Source organism: Microplitis mediator, chromosome 1 (genome assembly GCF_029852145.1).
Source record: "Microplitis mediator isolate UGA2020A chromosome 1, iyMicMedi2.1, whole genome shotgun sequence".
In the NCBI taxonomy this organism is placed as follows: Eukaryota; Metazoa; Arthropoda; class Insecta; order Hymenoptera; family Braconidae; genus Microplitis; species Microplitis mediator.
In genome coordinates, this window is record NC_079969.1 from 10,100,851 (window position 1) to 10,116,479 (window position 15,629).

Sequence of the window (15,629 nt, forward strand, 5' to 3'; positions counted from 1 at the left end):
GTAAAAAGTTACAATCGGGGACATTAATTTGAGTCGGTTTCTGAATAGGTTCTAACGTAAAAACCAACTAAAACCGACTCAAATTAATGTCCCCGATTGTACATCTAAATTGAGCAAAAATTAACTGCAAACCCTAATAGCCACTTTAGCTTGAAATTGTCTGTAATTTGACATTGAAATTGCCTGAAATTTGCTGCCCGAATTTGCCGACAATTTGACAGCAAAAGTTATACAGAAAAATTTGCGGTTAATTTTTTCTCAATTTAAAAGTAAATTATATTTTACTACAAAAAAAAGTCGGTAATGTTCATTTTTATCATTTCAGAAGGTAAGCAATTTTATACATAAAAATGTCTACAATTTTACGGTAAAAAAATACTCAACAATTCTTCAAGTCAAATTAACAATAAATTGATGTCAAAATTTGCCTGAAAATTAACGAAAAATTTTTTCTAGTCAACTTTTTAAGTGAATTTGCATTCTAATTCGTATAGTAAATTTACGTCAAAGTGTATAACGAGTTGCATACAAATTGTCGTTAAAAACGGAAATATCCGAAGTTGACGGAAATCTGAAGAAAAATTCAAGGAAACTTTTGCTAAAGCAAACTGCTATTAGGGATTTTTTCTTTACAACTTTTGCTGTCAAATTGTCTGCAAATTCGAGCAACAAATTTCGGGCAATTTCGATGTTAAATTACTGTCAATTTCAAGCTAAAATGGCTATTAGGGATATTTTGTTATGATCCAAGCTTGCCTTAAAATTTGCTTGCATTTGTTGCGTTGGCTACATTTCCGTTCGAATCGCTCATGTGGGCTTAAATTTGTTTATATAGATTTGACACATAACCAAAAAATTTGATATCCTTACTAATTATTAATTACTATAATTAATAAATCAATTTTAAAAAAATGTCTCAAAGAGTACGTCGACGTCCGGCGGCATCTCAAGCTCCGGCAGAAAATTTGGACCATCTGTCAAATCGAGTTTTAAAATATTTATTAGAAAAAAGCCGTAAAAAGTACGCAGTAAAAACAACTGACATAAAAAAATACGCATTAGGTAAACATGCCGATCATTTTAGGTCAGTTATCAATAACGTAAAAATTAAGTTACGAAATATATATGGTTACAATTTAATTCATGTCGCGGGAGCTCAATATTTTACATCAAATTTGTTTGTTAATAAATATTTGAAGTCTATGAGTTCTCCCCGCGAGTCAGCAGAACAGACGCTTATTTTTTTGGTACTTGGGTTTATTTTCATGTGCGCTGAAAACAGTGAGCATGCGATTATTGTTGAAGGTAATTAAATAATTAATTAATTTTTATTTTTACTGAAGACTTAATTTAATTTTTTTTCTTTAGACGAGATCTGGGATTTTTTTACAAACATGAACATCATCAGCGAGCACAATAGCTGTCATCCGTACTTTGGAAATGTCAAGGAATTAATTAGCGATGTAATTAAAATTTTAACCAACGATTGTTTATTTATTTTATTTTTTTTTTGTATGATTTTATTTTTTTTATAGAAATTTGTTAAACAATTGTATTTGGCTAAAAGAAAGGACAGAGAAACTGATGCTGTTTGGTATGAATGGGGACCACGCGCTAATGAAGAAGTTGACAGGCGCTCAGTATTAAAATTTGTGTCTAAGGTAATTAGTAATTAACTTTTATCTGAGTAATTTTAGTAAGGGCTGGGATGATATTGAATGGAGGGGCCATATCTCGAGAAAGGTTGGGTTTAGAGAAAATTTTATAAGGACTTTTTTTAAGGAAATTTTATTCTCTATGAAAAATTTTCTTATGAATTTTTATGTAAATTTTATATTTTACATGTAATTGCTATTTTAAATACTTGATATTAGAATTTTAGTCAAATTTGAGTAGACAATTTTTTTTTATATTTTTGAATTTGAATTGTAGGTAAAATATTGGAGATATCGATTCGCGGAGAAGGACCTTTTTTGTAGGAAATTTAATTCTCTACAAAAAAGTTTCTTATAAATTTTCATGTAAATTTGATAATTTACATGTAATTGCAATTTAAATTATTTAGAATAAAAATTTTGATTAAACTTCAACAGAAAATTTTTCTATGGGTCTTTAAAGTTCAATTGTGGGTCAAATATTGGAGATATCGACTCGCGGATCAGGACATTTTTTATAGGAAATTTAATTCTCTACAAAAAAGTTTCATATGACTTTTCATGTAAATTTTATAGTTTACATGTAATTGCAATTTTAAATATTGGGAGGGAAAATTTTGTTGAGACTAAAAGACAATTTTTTTTTTTTCTTCAAATTTGAATTGTAGGTCAAATATTGGAGATATCGATTCGCGGATAAGGACCTTTTTTATGGGAAATTTAATTCTCTACAAAAAAGTTTCTTACGATTTTGTACCAAAGTCAATAATTTATATGCAAATGACAAAAATTTTAATTTACAGATTTACAACCGCCAGATAGAAAATTTTGCCGAGCAGTACAAGGCCATGAAACGTCACGAGCGTTCAGCATTACAAGAATAAAAATAATATTTATTCCTTAAATATAGAATATATTTTTATACATTATAAAGACTGTTAATTAATAATTATAATAATAATAATAAGTTATAAAGGATGACGTTTATTGTAAGCCTTCTTGGCAGCCAAGTACGGAGATATCATCAGCGCATCCCCGTCATATAATTTGCAGTCCTTTTGTTCCATTGGAAAAACGTACTCTAAATTAATATAATACCTAAAACAGTAGTTACATTAATAAATATATCAATAAAATACACAAATATTATTTTGAATACTTACCGAGTTAATTTGTCGCGTAAATAAGAAATTACATTATTGCCAATACTTTTTTTCCGGCTCATTATAAAACTTGACAAGTAACGAGGACTCTTATTTTTTTCTGCGCAATGTAATAATAATGCCCATGATTTGTAATCTGAGTCTAGTACATAAGTGTTGTAAACTTCTTCGTCTATTTTATAAAATTAATAAATTTTTAATTAAAATTATAATAAAAATTTTTTATTTGCAATTAAAATTATAGGCAAAGTATTGGAGTTATCAATTCGCGGATAAGGACCTTTTTTATAGGAAATTTAATTCCCTATAAAAAGTATTGTATGAATTTTATCGTAAGTTCAATAGTTTGATTAGAATTTCAATTAAAAGTACAAATGAGATCAATCTTTACACAGAACCCGAACATGTGATCTTGAAATTTAAATTCTAAGTGAACTATTCATTTTATAAGAAAAATGATAGGGACCTTTTTTATAGGAAATTTAATTCTCTACAAAAAAGGTCCTTATGACTTTTTACATAAACTTGATAGTTTGTAAGTAATTTAAATTACATGGAAATTCAGCGTGGACCCAATGAGCTAGGGAGTCATGTTGCAGTGGAATTTTCCACGTAATGTTTCCAACAATTATTTCATTGAGAGGATCGTCAATAAAATTGTAAGTAAAATTCATAGTAACTTCATTTTGATTTTCCTTTGACAATGAAAATTCAGCTCGCATACATTTGTACGACAACGCTTCCTCAGAACTTGCGTAGTACTGGACTATGTACCATGACCCTAAAAACTAAATTTTATTTTTTTCCTTAAATTAAAATCTAAACCTTTTTCACTTCACTTCACTTAATTATTAATTAATAAGTAATATAATTAAAATACCTGATTAATATCAAAATTTTTAATTTCCCGTACTTGGGGACATTTAAATTTATCATCTTCTACTTTCCACAAAAAAACACAACTTATATTTATAATTACAACTAAACTAATTAAACAATTATATCCACTAATTAAATTCATTTTTTTAGTCTAAAGAAATTTATTAATTATGAATGAAAACTGCAGTTAATTTAAAATAACTCTTGTACTTAAAAATGAAAACAGAAACTGAATATTTAATCAGATAAAATTTATCTGCCGGATGTCCGTTTGAATCTATTTATATTTTTTTTTACTCATCTATTAAAAGCTATTTATTTAAATGAAATTTGTTTAATTAATAACTAAAAATTAATAAAAAAAAATAAATAAATAATAAAAATTTATATTTAAAAAATTTTATTAAGTATTATTTAATTATATAAAAAAAATAGTAATTATTATTTTTATAAAAGACATTGATTCAGTCATTTTGTACTTAATTGATTAATTAATTATTTAATTAATTATTTCCAAGGCGGTTTTATTTTTTCTTGACCACGCCCGGGAGTCCGACATTTATTTTTATCTAGAGTGAAATATTCCTGAAAAATAAATTTATAAATTAAAATTTTACGTTTATTAATCAATTGATTCATTAAATTATTAAATAATTACAGTATTAATTGTAGTACTGATGTCCTCAGTAGATTTTGTCGGATATAATTCTTCAGAAGAATTATTTTTTGAACTATCGGCTTTTAAATAATATTTTTTTGGTACCTCGCGGCATACCAACGGTGAAGATGATTTAATGTTATCAGTAATATTATTGTCTAATGATTGGGTGTGTTGCATGTGCAGTATCTGTAATTTAATTAATAAATAATCTATAATTAATAAGTAAAATTCTATTCTTTTTTTCAAATTGAGAATTTTTTTATTTGCAATTGAAATGAGAGACAAAGTATTAAAGATATCAACTCGCGGATAAGGACATTTTTTATAGGAAATTTAATTTCCTATAGAAAGTTTTCTTATCAATTTTATCATAAGTTCAACGGTTAAGTTAAAATTTTAATTAGAAGTACAAATGAGATCAAAATTTACATAGTATCTGAACTTATGAACTTTAAATTAATATTAAGAGCAGTCTAATAGAGATATCAGTTCGCGGATAAGGACCTTTTTTATAGGAAATTTAATTCTCTATAAAAAAGTATCTCATCAATATTATCATAGATCCAATAGTTTAAGAGATATTTTGATTAGTTTTGTAAATGGGATCAAAATTAACATTTAAATCAAACTTACGGACTTTAAATTACAATTATAAGTTAACTATCGATTTGATGGAAAAATGAACTAGATATTATAGATAGGAAATTTAATTCTCTACAAAAAAAGTCCTTACCATTTTTCACCTCAACCCAATAGTTTACTAATTACAAGCATTTCAAGTGAAAAAAATAAAATTTACCATTTTTATATATTTTTTTAAATCGTCATCACTTTGCCGCGGTTGTAAATCGTCACTCGAATTACAATAAGTGGCGACAGATTCATCATAATCTTTCTCAGTGTAATCCCTCTTCGTTTTTTCCTTTTCCTTTTCTTTATCTTTTTCTTTAGAATTTAATTTTACAGGCTCCAAGTACGTCGTGGTATTGAAATTCGAGCTACTCATTAAATTTAATAAATCAACGGATTTATCATGACGTGGTAATTGGAATGTTTCAGTATTGCCAGCTAAAGAAACAAAATTTTCTAATAAAAAACAATTTTTTAAGAAAAACAAAAAAATTTTTTTTTTAATTACTTGTCAAAATATGTAACGCTTGATGATATTGTTTCTCCATGAGTGAATGTAATTGTTCGGCAAGTCGCGACTTGGCATTATGATACGCAGTCAATTGAGTTTCATAAGCGTGCGCCTTTTTATTAGTCTGGGAAAGTCGAATTTCACACAAACGTTTTTCTTCTTTATGTTTCTCTTCAATTAAATTTATTTCTAACTGATGCCTGTAATAAAAAAAATTAAAGTGTTAAAATATTAATTTTAAGACTAATTCATAAATAAACAAAATACTTACTTGTCAATGATACTTTTGATCTTCCTCGCAGCGCATTCAGCAATGGCCCGTTGCTTAGACTCGAGCTCCAATTGGAAATTTAATTCAGCGGCGTCCAACTGAGCTTCAAATTCCTTCAATTTAGTATTGACCACATCGTCCACTTGTTTCTGATACATTTCACGTAGTTCAGTTTTCTTTAGTTCCTGCTGCGCTATCAAAGCCTTCATTTCTTCTCTCACAAGACTCTAGTATAAAAACAAACATTAAATTTTTTTTTTTTAAATATATGAATGTTATATTCCTGTAGTTGATGTAATTCCACGACAAATGAGTACCCACAAACCTATATTACGGCTAAATAATAAGTATTTTATTTTAAAGGGTAAAATGGTACTTTTGATTTTTTGGTGGAACAAAAAATTTTTTTAAAATGTATGATCGTTATATTCTTGTAGTTGATGTAATTCCGCGTCAAATGAGTACCCACAAGTCTATACTTTACATACATGATCATTCATTAATACAATGGATATTAATTATTTATAAAATATATGACTTTTGTACTTGATCTAAGTATATTGATGTGGGTACTCTTTTAACTCGCCACAACCTCCTCTACGCCACGGTACCATCAATTTTTATTTAAAAAAGTTTTCCATGAGGATCCCATTTTTCCCACCCAAACCTACCGACGTGGGTACTCAAACAAAAGGAAATTTTCTTTTCAACTCAACATTCTAGGCCATTTTTCATCAAACACAAGCCATAAAAAATAATAACTCATTTGAATGTTCATTACCTCAGATTTTTTAGTATCATTAACATCTTCCAGTAGCATCATTTTGTTTTTCTCTAATATGCTGACCCGATTCTCTTCCTCCTTCAACTTTAACAGCAAATTTTCCTTCTCCTGCCTCAGAACCATAAGCTCAGCTTCACAAGTATCCAATGCCTTGTGTACCACAGACATTTCACTGCGTACTTCTGTATTCTTTAGACGTTCTCTGTGCAACTCTTGCTGCAGATTCTTTACCGTCTGTTCCAGCTGCTCGTTCAAAACTTTCGATTTATCAAAATCGCTTTTTAAATCGTCGTAACGTTGATCAGCAGCTTGAACGAGTGATTTATATTTTTCTAACTCACTAGCATGCTCTTCTAGAAGATTCAATTTATCTTTTACTGCACTCTCACATTTTTTTTCTGATTCCCTCAGAAGATTTTCAGTCTGTTTCAATTCTTCGTCTTTATAATTCAACTTTGAATTGAGACTCTCCAATTCTTGCTGGTGCTTGGCCATCAGTTCCTGAACATGAGACTGCAGCTGATTGTGCTCTGACTCCAAATCATCCCACCGGACTCTAAATTTATTCCAGACATCCTGGAACTTTGTAATAATGTCACTTTTGTCTTTATCTACTCGTATTGCTACTGCTATTTTTTCCTGTTGCTCTAGTAACCTTTTTTGTAATTCCTGGATCATTTGTTCGCAATGCTGGAAAAAATAAATATATGACTTTTTATTATTTATCGAACAAAAAATTTTTTTTAAATATATGAATGTCATATTTTAGTAGCTGATATAATTTCACGTAAAATGAGTACCCACAAGTCTATATTCTAAGTACAATATCACTTATCAACTCAACTGATCTTAATAATATATAAAAAATATGACTTTTGTACTTAATCGAAATATATCGATGTGGGTACTCAAACTAACGGAAATTTACCGCTGACTCTCATAGTTTTTCTCTTTTTTAATTTTCCTCTAACCGCAGCCAATAATAATAACAATTTACCTCCCGGCGAAATTTCTCTTCTTCCAATCTGATCCTGAGGATTTCATCTTGACTCTTCGTGGGGTCTGGCGTCCAAAAGTCTGTCAACGACAACAAAGGTTGCGACTTCCTTATAAAAAAAATCCATTTTAAAGAATTATTTCAAAAAATATAAATAAAAAAAAAACAAAAATATGAATTACCAATCATCTTTTTTATTTTTATCAAAAAAAAAATCAGCCCTGTCATGTCCCTCTCCAGACTTGTTATTAAAATCAATTGATTTTTTTGGGGTACTCGTATTGAGTGATTTTTTGGACTCCCAGAGTTTTGTTCTCTCCATTATGGACATCGGGTACTCAAATTTATTTCTAGGTGATTCTATTTTATCTCTTGAAGTATTTAATGATAATAAACCTGGTAAGTTATCATCATTATTATTATTTTTAAAACTTAAAGATGAAAATGATAAATTTTTAATTCCAATTCCATCAACTCCAGTTACAGTTCCAGCTCTAGTTCCCGTGGCTCCATTAGTTTCATTTTTAACTTCAGCTTCATTTGTTACATGAATTCCAGCTTCAGCTCCAGTTCCAGTTCCATTAACTCTATAATTTTTATTAAATTTTATTTCATCATATTTTTTAACTGGAGAATTAGTTGGTGTAGAAATACTGGAAACTGGAGTATGTAAATTATAATAATTTATACGAGTCACTGGAAAACTGGAAGATGATTTAGTATCTGAATTATTTTTTTCATTTAAAAAATCACTGAGCAAAGTATTGGCACTGAAACTTCCAGCGCCAGTTCCAGTTCCAGTTCCAGCTCCAGCTCCAGCTCCGGGAATACGAAGCTCTGCTGGAGCCAGTTCGTAAGCCGATCGATCCAGACTGATATCTTTAACTTCAATTGCACTTATCCGATCTTCCAGAGACTGGACGTGCTCCAGCAATTCTGAGACAACTGTTGAGTTATTTAAATTACGCTGATGCTGGTAGTCCACCAAACTGTCATCAGACTGAGAAGAGGCGACGGTGAATAAATCCGGAGGTATCAGTAGTAAGATATCAGTATCGTCCGATTCACTCATAATAATAATAAGAATAATTATGATTATATCATTATTATTTTTATAGACATATCTGAAACTTAGTTTATTATTTACACTTTGTTTGGTTACAAATTGGATGGTTGTTTGTTTGGAGGTACTTTTTTTTCAGGTTAACGCACATGCGCATTAAAATGCCCGCGCGCGTTGTTTTTTTACCGCGAAAATTTATTTAACTCTAAGTATATATAGTAGGGTGGTCGTTAACAATTAAATTTTCTCAGACGCCCCATAGAAAGCTTCTTTTTGGTGAAAAAATACGTGGGGAGTTTGGTTTTGTTTTTTTTTTTTTTTTAAGTAAATAGAACACGTGCCTCAGGACGATCATTCATTTTTCAAAACGATCGCGGTTTTTTTTCAAATATCTCATGAAATATGCAGATTAACGGAAAAAATTATAGGAATAATCTTGTAGGAAATTAAATTCTTGACAAAAAAGGTCATATTCGTGGTTTTTATAAAATGTGTATTTATGAAGATATTTTTAAAAAACTTTTTCAGGTCTCATCAATTGAGCATTTAAAAGATTACAAATGTTGAAGATAACGTTTTTTCTTACATATAGACAAGTTCGTAATTCGTAACATATCAATCATAAATGCTTGTTATAGTTTCTATGTACTTAAAAATCTTCACTATAACTTTAACATTAGTAATCCTCAAAACTCTCAACTGATAAGATCTAAAAAAGTTTTTTAAAAATATCTTCATATATACACATTTTATAAAAAAAAGTGAATATGACCTTTTTTGTCAAGAATTTAATTTTCTGAAAAATTGTTCCTATGATTTTTTCCTTTAATCTGCATATTTCATGAGATATTTAAAGAAAACCGCGATTGTATCAAAAAATGAACTTGGATCGTCCTGAGGCACCTGTTCGTTTTACTTAAAAAGAAAAAACCAAATTCCCCACTTATTTTTTCACTAAAAAAAAGTTTTAGATGGTGCGTTTGAGAAAATTTAATTTTTAACGACCACCCTAATATATAGTGATGTAAAGTAGAAAAATTTTGTCTAATAATTGTTAGACAATTGACGTCAATTGATCAGCGAAAAATTGACCAATGCGATCTTTTAATAACAGTATAGGAAAATAACTAAAATCAGAATTAGCACCTGTACTTATACAATAATATTCTGTTTTTTACATTAGACAGTTTTTATGAACATAAAATGTACAACAATGTCGTTGTTTTATATTGAGAGCGTTTAACTATTAGTAAAAGTTTAAAATAAGAGAGTTTTGTACGTCACCGAAATGTTGCCAACTTAACTTAATTAATGTTTATTTGAATTGAAGTCTAGTTTGAGTATAAGTAAAAATTGAAAATAGTTCAAATAAAAAAATAGAATATAATTAAAAATGTAGAACAAAGAATGTTTATTTATTTACAAAAAGTTGGAAATTAAAATAAAAGTTAATATATAAGAGTCAAGCTTAACGAAAAGATTGGTTTCAACTAAAAATAAAATATCCCTCGCAGATTTGAATCACGGTGGAAACACGGTGGGTTTGTTCCATTGTACCACTGTGATTACGCGGTGTATCCACCATGGAACCACGGTGGTGAAATAGCACAAAGCCACCGTGGAATCACGGTGGGTACACTGCGTAATCACAGTGGGAACACCGTGTATACACAGTGGTCAAGCCACCGTGAAATCACGGTGGATATACCGCGTAATCACAGTGGATACACTGTGTATATCCGGTGGTAAAATGGAACAAACCCACGGTGTAACCACGGTGGATCCACGGTGTTTACACTTCCACGGTGTTTCCACCGTGATTCAAATCTGCAAGGGTAGTAATGTTTTTGTGTTTACCGTAAGAATGCAATATCTTTCAGTGTATTTTAAAAAAATTGTATATTTAAATCTGTTCTAATATGCAGGGATGGTGTTTGTAAACATGTATAAATTAGGTATAGTCGATTTTGTTATTTTACTCTGAAGATAATACTGACTGTCAATACACTGTGTTATCGTTGGTAATGTAGAATTTTCGTAAAAATGTTTTTGAAATATAGTAGATGAATTAATTTGAATACTGTGATATGGGAAATTACGAATGAATAATTAATTCATTGTAATAATTAAACCAAATTGTTATTAATTAATATTATTATCAATTAAAAATTATTATTATTATTGTAATACTTCCACCATACTTATATGGAAAAATTAGATAATGTTAATAAATTCGATATCAATAAACGTTCTTGACTTGGATTGGTATCTTTCATTTAATGCAATAATTAATTTAATATCTTAAGTTTTATCAATAATTGTAAATATATTCAAACTTCGTGTTAAAGAACATTATATTATATATATATATAGAACAATATATATAATATATTATAAAATAACTGACATAAAAATTTTATTATATTTGAAATTAGATATTTAATTTTTTTATATTAATGGAAAACAACATTTGTTTGGTAAACTTTCAAAACAAATATCAAAATCAATAATGTCGTTACTTAATGAGAAGATTTGTCGTATTACACCTAAATAATAATAAAACAAACGAAATATCGGAGTTAATTGATAAGGCTGCAAAAAACAATGAAATCGAAATCATATTCTATAAATTTAATAACGGGACTCGGGCAGTCACGTAGTGACTGTTTGGTATTATTATCAATATCATTATTATTATTACTCTTATGTTTATTATTATTCAAGTTGTGTTTGTATTAATAATTATTATTTCAATAACATAAACAATGCTTATTCAGTTTTATATTTTATATTATCAATGAGTAATTGTACATATACATTATTTTGTGTTACAAAAAGTAAACAGGAAAAATCAAAGATTAGAATGAAACATTATTTTTTTATTATTTTTAAACTTTTAATATTATTATTTATTTATTTTTTTTTGTTATTGTTATCAGTGTATTGTACGAGTTATTTATTTCATAGTTCTCATAAAAATAATATTATAGTATTGTAATAAAGGGTTGTTATCTATAAATCTATAATATAAAATAACTATGTAATATCTTATATATTTTATAAATATATTATTACAGTAGAAACTCTGTAAGTCGAACCTCGATAAGTCGAAAACCTCCTAAACTCGAAGAAATGTTTCATCCCCTTCCCTCCAAACCCCAAAACCTCCGTTGCTCGAAATGTTTACCCTCTATAAGTCGAAATAATTAGTGAGTCCCTTTTAGGTTTCCTTTTAGGATACCTAAACCCCTACAAGCTATTTCTGTACATTTTTACCCTCCATAACTCGAATACATACACTTGGACCTCTTTATCTCGAATTTAAAATTATAACCGCATGTAAGTATCTTAGTAGGATTATCAGTTTAAATATCACGTCACTAATTCCAAAAAGACATTTTTATACGCCTTTTTGGCTTTATATGGTGACACGACCGATGATCCGAGGACAATTGATCCGCGACAATTGATCCTTGCGACGATTGATCCGTCGATAAAATGCGTGTAACATGAAAAATTACGCCCTTTTTTCACTAATTTGTGTGTGAGTATATTTTTTATATTACACGCACACAAAGTTAGTGAAAAAAGGGCGTAATTTTTCATGTTACACGCATTTTATTGACGGATCAATCGTCGCAAGGATCAATTGTCGCGGATCAATTGTCCTCGGATCATTTGTTACATAACCCTTTATATACTGTAGCCGCCTATGGGCACCCTGGTAGAACTGCGGGTAATGTCAGCCAACGTCGCCCTGGTCTGAAATCGTTTTAAAAATTTAAAACTTAAATTTAAAAATTTTAATTATGAATTATTGTTAATAATTCAAATATAATTGACGGTCGCAAACTAAGTTCGATTTTATGGGAGAAATGTTTCTTCAGAGGGTTGGTACAGTAGATTTTTTTTAATTAATCGTAAAATTCCAATGGAATTTTTATTAATTAATGAAAATATTTAATTTTTTTATTGTATTTTATAAATTATACTTTTTCCAAGTACTTGGATTTTTTAAACTTTTTTTTTCTCATTATTAAAAATTATTTACGATAATGAAGACATACATAAAAATAGGGATATCAAATACTTAAATTAATAGTGAAAAATATGTTTATTAGAAAAAGAAATACTACATGTTTGCATGTAAAAAACAAAACAAAATATTAATATTTTTATTATCGAAAATAAAGTTTATAAGTACGGATGATTCATTTCTTCTTATGATTAAACCAATAGCTTCTTAATATCATAAAAAATAATTTTATAAAAGTGAATATAAAGATTATAACTAATTCGATAATATAAATTATCTATTTAATTACTTATTATCTCTTCAATTGAGTAGTAAAAAAAAATAGAAAAACATTTGATTGATTTACTGAACATGATCGATCAGTATCTTAAGAGTCCGAGTTATGAAAATAACTCAAGTAATTTGAAATCGCGATTAAATTTCAAATAATCACTAATAATAGCACAGGTAAATTTTAAGTCACGTGTTCATTAATGATTTTTTCAAAATCACTTTAATAATCATTTCTTCTTTTATATATTTGGCGTCGTGAAATTTCAAATGAATACTTCAGTCCTTTATTTTAACTATTCCTTAAATTCGGACGATTAATCGCCCAAAAATTAGGATTATGACAGAAATTAAAGTGTTTTTCCAATGACGCTTTTATTCTAAATGATTCTTCGCAATGATAACAAGTATGTAATCCATCGTTCATGTGCTTGTTGATGTGACTTTCATAGTCTCGAGTATCCTTCGTCTTATAAAAACATGCATTGCAGTGATAATTATCTCCCTTGTTATGGGTTTCTTTGTGTTGTTCCAAACTTATAATGTCTGAAAATTTTTTCTGGCAAAATAAACACACGAGCTTCTTATTTATAGCACTTTTTGCATTATGATGATTAATAAATTGAGAATTAGGATCACGATGAGAATTCAAGTGACCTTTTAATAATTTTTTTTTTTTAAATGATTTTCCGCAATGATAGCATGTATACAATTTATCATTAATGTGTTTCTTCATGTGCCTATCAAAGTTATGTAATGTAGGTATCTTATAAAGACATACATTGCAATGATAATTATTTCCTTTTTTATGTGTCCCTTTGTGGCGACACAAACTTTTAACATCCGGAAATTTTTTCTGACAAACTAAACACGTACAGTTTTGTTTTATGTGATTGATCCGATGCTGATGATGATTAATCGATTTTGATTTCGAATCACGATGAAAGTTCAAGTGTTTGACCAATGATGCTTTTATTTTATATGATGCGCCACAATGAAAACAGAAATATCTTTTATTGGTCTCGTGTGTCCTGATGTGCCGGTCCAAATTATACTTAGCAGATGTCGTATAGAGACACACATCGCATTGATAAGTCACTTTTTTATGCTTTGCATCAACAAATTTCAAACTATCAGCATTCGATAATTTTTTCTGGCCGAGTAAATCCCTCGGGTTTTTACCAACACGATTCTCTGGATACTGAAGATTATCAATCAACTGAATCTGGAGGCCATGCTCATAAAACAAGTGTTTTTCTAATGAAGCTTTGAATTTATGTGACCTACCGCAATGGTAACATATATATAATTCATAATTCAAGTGCTTGTTGGTGTGCCTTTCTAAGTTTCGAGTATATTTTGTCTTATAAAGACAGACGTTACAGTGAAAATGATTTCCTTTTTTATAGGATTTCTTGTGTAGTGTCAAATTGCGTTTACCGAAAATTTTTTTTTTGCAGAACGGACATTCCTCTGTCAATCGTTTGGAAGATTTCGAACGTCGGTAGCGATTAGAATTTCGAAACTTGGACTTGTGATGAGATTTCAAATGTTTCTTTATTAATGATTTGTTTACAAATGAGTCACCACATTCATAGCAAATCAACAGTCCAGGACTGATGTGTTGGTTCATGTGGTTTTTGAAAGTCCAGAAAAATTTTGTTGTATAAAGACAGATATCGCAGTGATAATTATCACCTGTCTTATGGGTCTCCAAGTGAAGCATCAAAGTTTTTTTATTAGTAAATATTTTTCTGCAAAATAAACACTCGAGTTCTTTTTCGGTTGAGCAATAAATTAACTTTTTGTCTTCTGATTGATGACCGTGATGATGGACATGACGATTTATGTCATGCGGGTTTTCAGTTGCTAATTTACGAGTCTGATCTTTGTTGCAAACAGTCGGGTTGCAATCTTGGGTTTTAAATTCACACTCTTCAGTTTTTATAATCTTTATGTCCGTATGACTAGACAGTACATGCTGTCTATGTTGCTCTAAATATAAATACTTAGATATAATTACTGTTCAAAATATATTTAAATGACAATTAGAAAATATAATCACCTGCTGAACTAAACGAACTCAAACAATCCTGACAAATATATTCGACCCTTTGTATTTCGTAACGATATTCATCCCATTTTCGTGTAACAGGTGGATCCTCTTCGAGTGTTGATAAATGAACATCTCTAATTGAAGTAACAATGACACTTTTTTCAGGAATCTCAATTTTTTTGAGTTCATCTAAGGAAATGTTTAAAAGATTTGACAAAAAAGTCAAATTTTCTTGCGACATTTCAATTATTTTAACCTTCAAATTAATTTTACGAAGATAGTGAATTAAAAATGTAAACAATCAGACATTTTTGTAGTTTTCAGCGCAGTCTACATGCAGATTTCATATTAATCATTTTTCAAATTAAAATTTAAGACAGAAAATTTAAAATTTTGTTATTTTTAGTGAAATATTTTTTAAAAATTTATTTTAGTTTTCTTCTTTGACATAAAAACTTAAGTACTTGTAATTGTAACGTAAAGGAGGAAGGAAAATTGGGCAAGGGGTAAAATAGGCATGTAAATTAATAACAAGGGGCAAAATGGGCCTTGAAAATTTTTAAAAGTGGTAATGCGGGCTAGAGTTGAGCAAGACGAAATTTAAATAAAAATTTATTCAAATATTTGAATAAAAATTAAATCAGAATTTAATT

General features: G+C 28.9%; 4 protein-coding genes across 4 annotated transcripts; 1 reads left to right on the forward strand and 3 right to left on the reverse strand.

Annotated features, from left to right (window-relative positions):
- Positions 1–790: 790 nt before the first annotated feature.
- LOC130673770 (non-structural maintenance of chromosomes element 3 homolog) lies at positions 791–2,598 on the forward strand. Its single transcript, XM_057478963.1, has 4 exons — positions 791–1,305; positions 1,369–1,463; positions 1,536–1,661; positions 2,459–2,598. The coding sequence occupies exons 1-4, from the start codon at positions 912–914 to the stop codon at positions 2,537–2,539; spliced, it is 696 nt and encodes a 231-aa protein (XP_057334946.1). The 5' UTR covers positions 791–911; the 3' UTR covers positions 2,540–2,598.
- Positions 2,528–3,921, reverse strand: LOC130673772 (apolipoprotein D). The gene is made up of 4 exons (XM_057478977.1): positions 3,699–3,921; positions 3,372–3,606; positions 2,819–2,990; positions 2,528–2,753 (listed from the first exon to the last, which is right to left on the reverse strand). The coding sequence occupies exons 1-4, from the start codon at positions 3,837–3,839 to the stop codon at positions 2,624–2,626; spliced, it is 678 nt and encodes a 225-aa protein (XP_057334960.1). The 5' UTR covers positions 3,840–3,921; the 3' UTR covers positions 2,528–2,623.
- A 188-nt stretch (positions 3,922–4,109) lies between these two features.
- On the reverse strand, positions 4,110–8,764 carry LOC130671264 (synaptonemal complex protein 1). The gene is made up of 8 exons (XM_057475047.1): positions 7,734–8,764; positions 7,552–7,660; positions 6,552–7,244; positions 5,771–5,997; positions 5,497–5,699; positions 5,158–5,426; positions 4,356–4,544; positions 4,110–4,282 (listed from the first exon to the last, which is right to left on the reverse strand). Exons 1-8 carry the CDS (start codon positions 8,621–8,623, stop codon positions 4,205–4,207), a joined length of 2,658 nt encoding a protein of 885 aa, XP_057331030.1. The 5' UTR covers positions 8,624–8,764; the 3' UTR covers positions 4,110–4,204.
- Positions 8,765–12,823: 4,059 nt separating this feature from the next.
- Positions 12,824–15,278, reverse strand: LOC130671271 (zinc finger protein 260-like). Its single transcript, XM_057475058.1, has 2 exons — positions 14,986–15,278; positions 12,824–14,915 (listed from the first exon to the last, which is right to left on the reverse strand). Exons 1-2 carry the CDS (start codon positions 15,215–15,217, stop codon positions 13,213–13,215), a joined length of 1,935 nt encoding a protein of 644 aa, XP_057331041.1. The 5' UTR covers positions 15,218–15,278; the 3' UTR covers positions 12,824–13,212.
- Between the last annotated feature and the right edge of the window lie 351 nt (positions 15,279–15,629).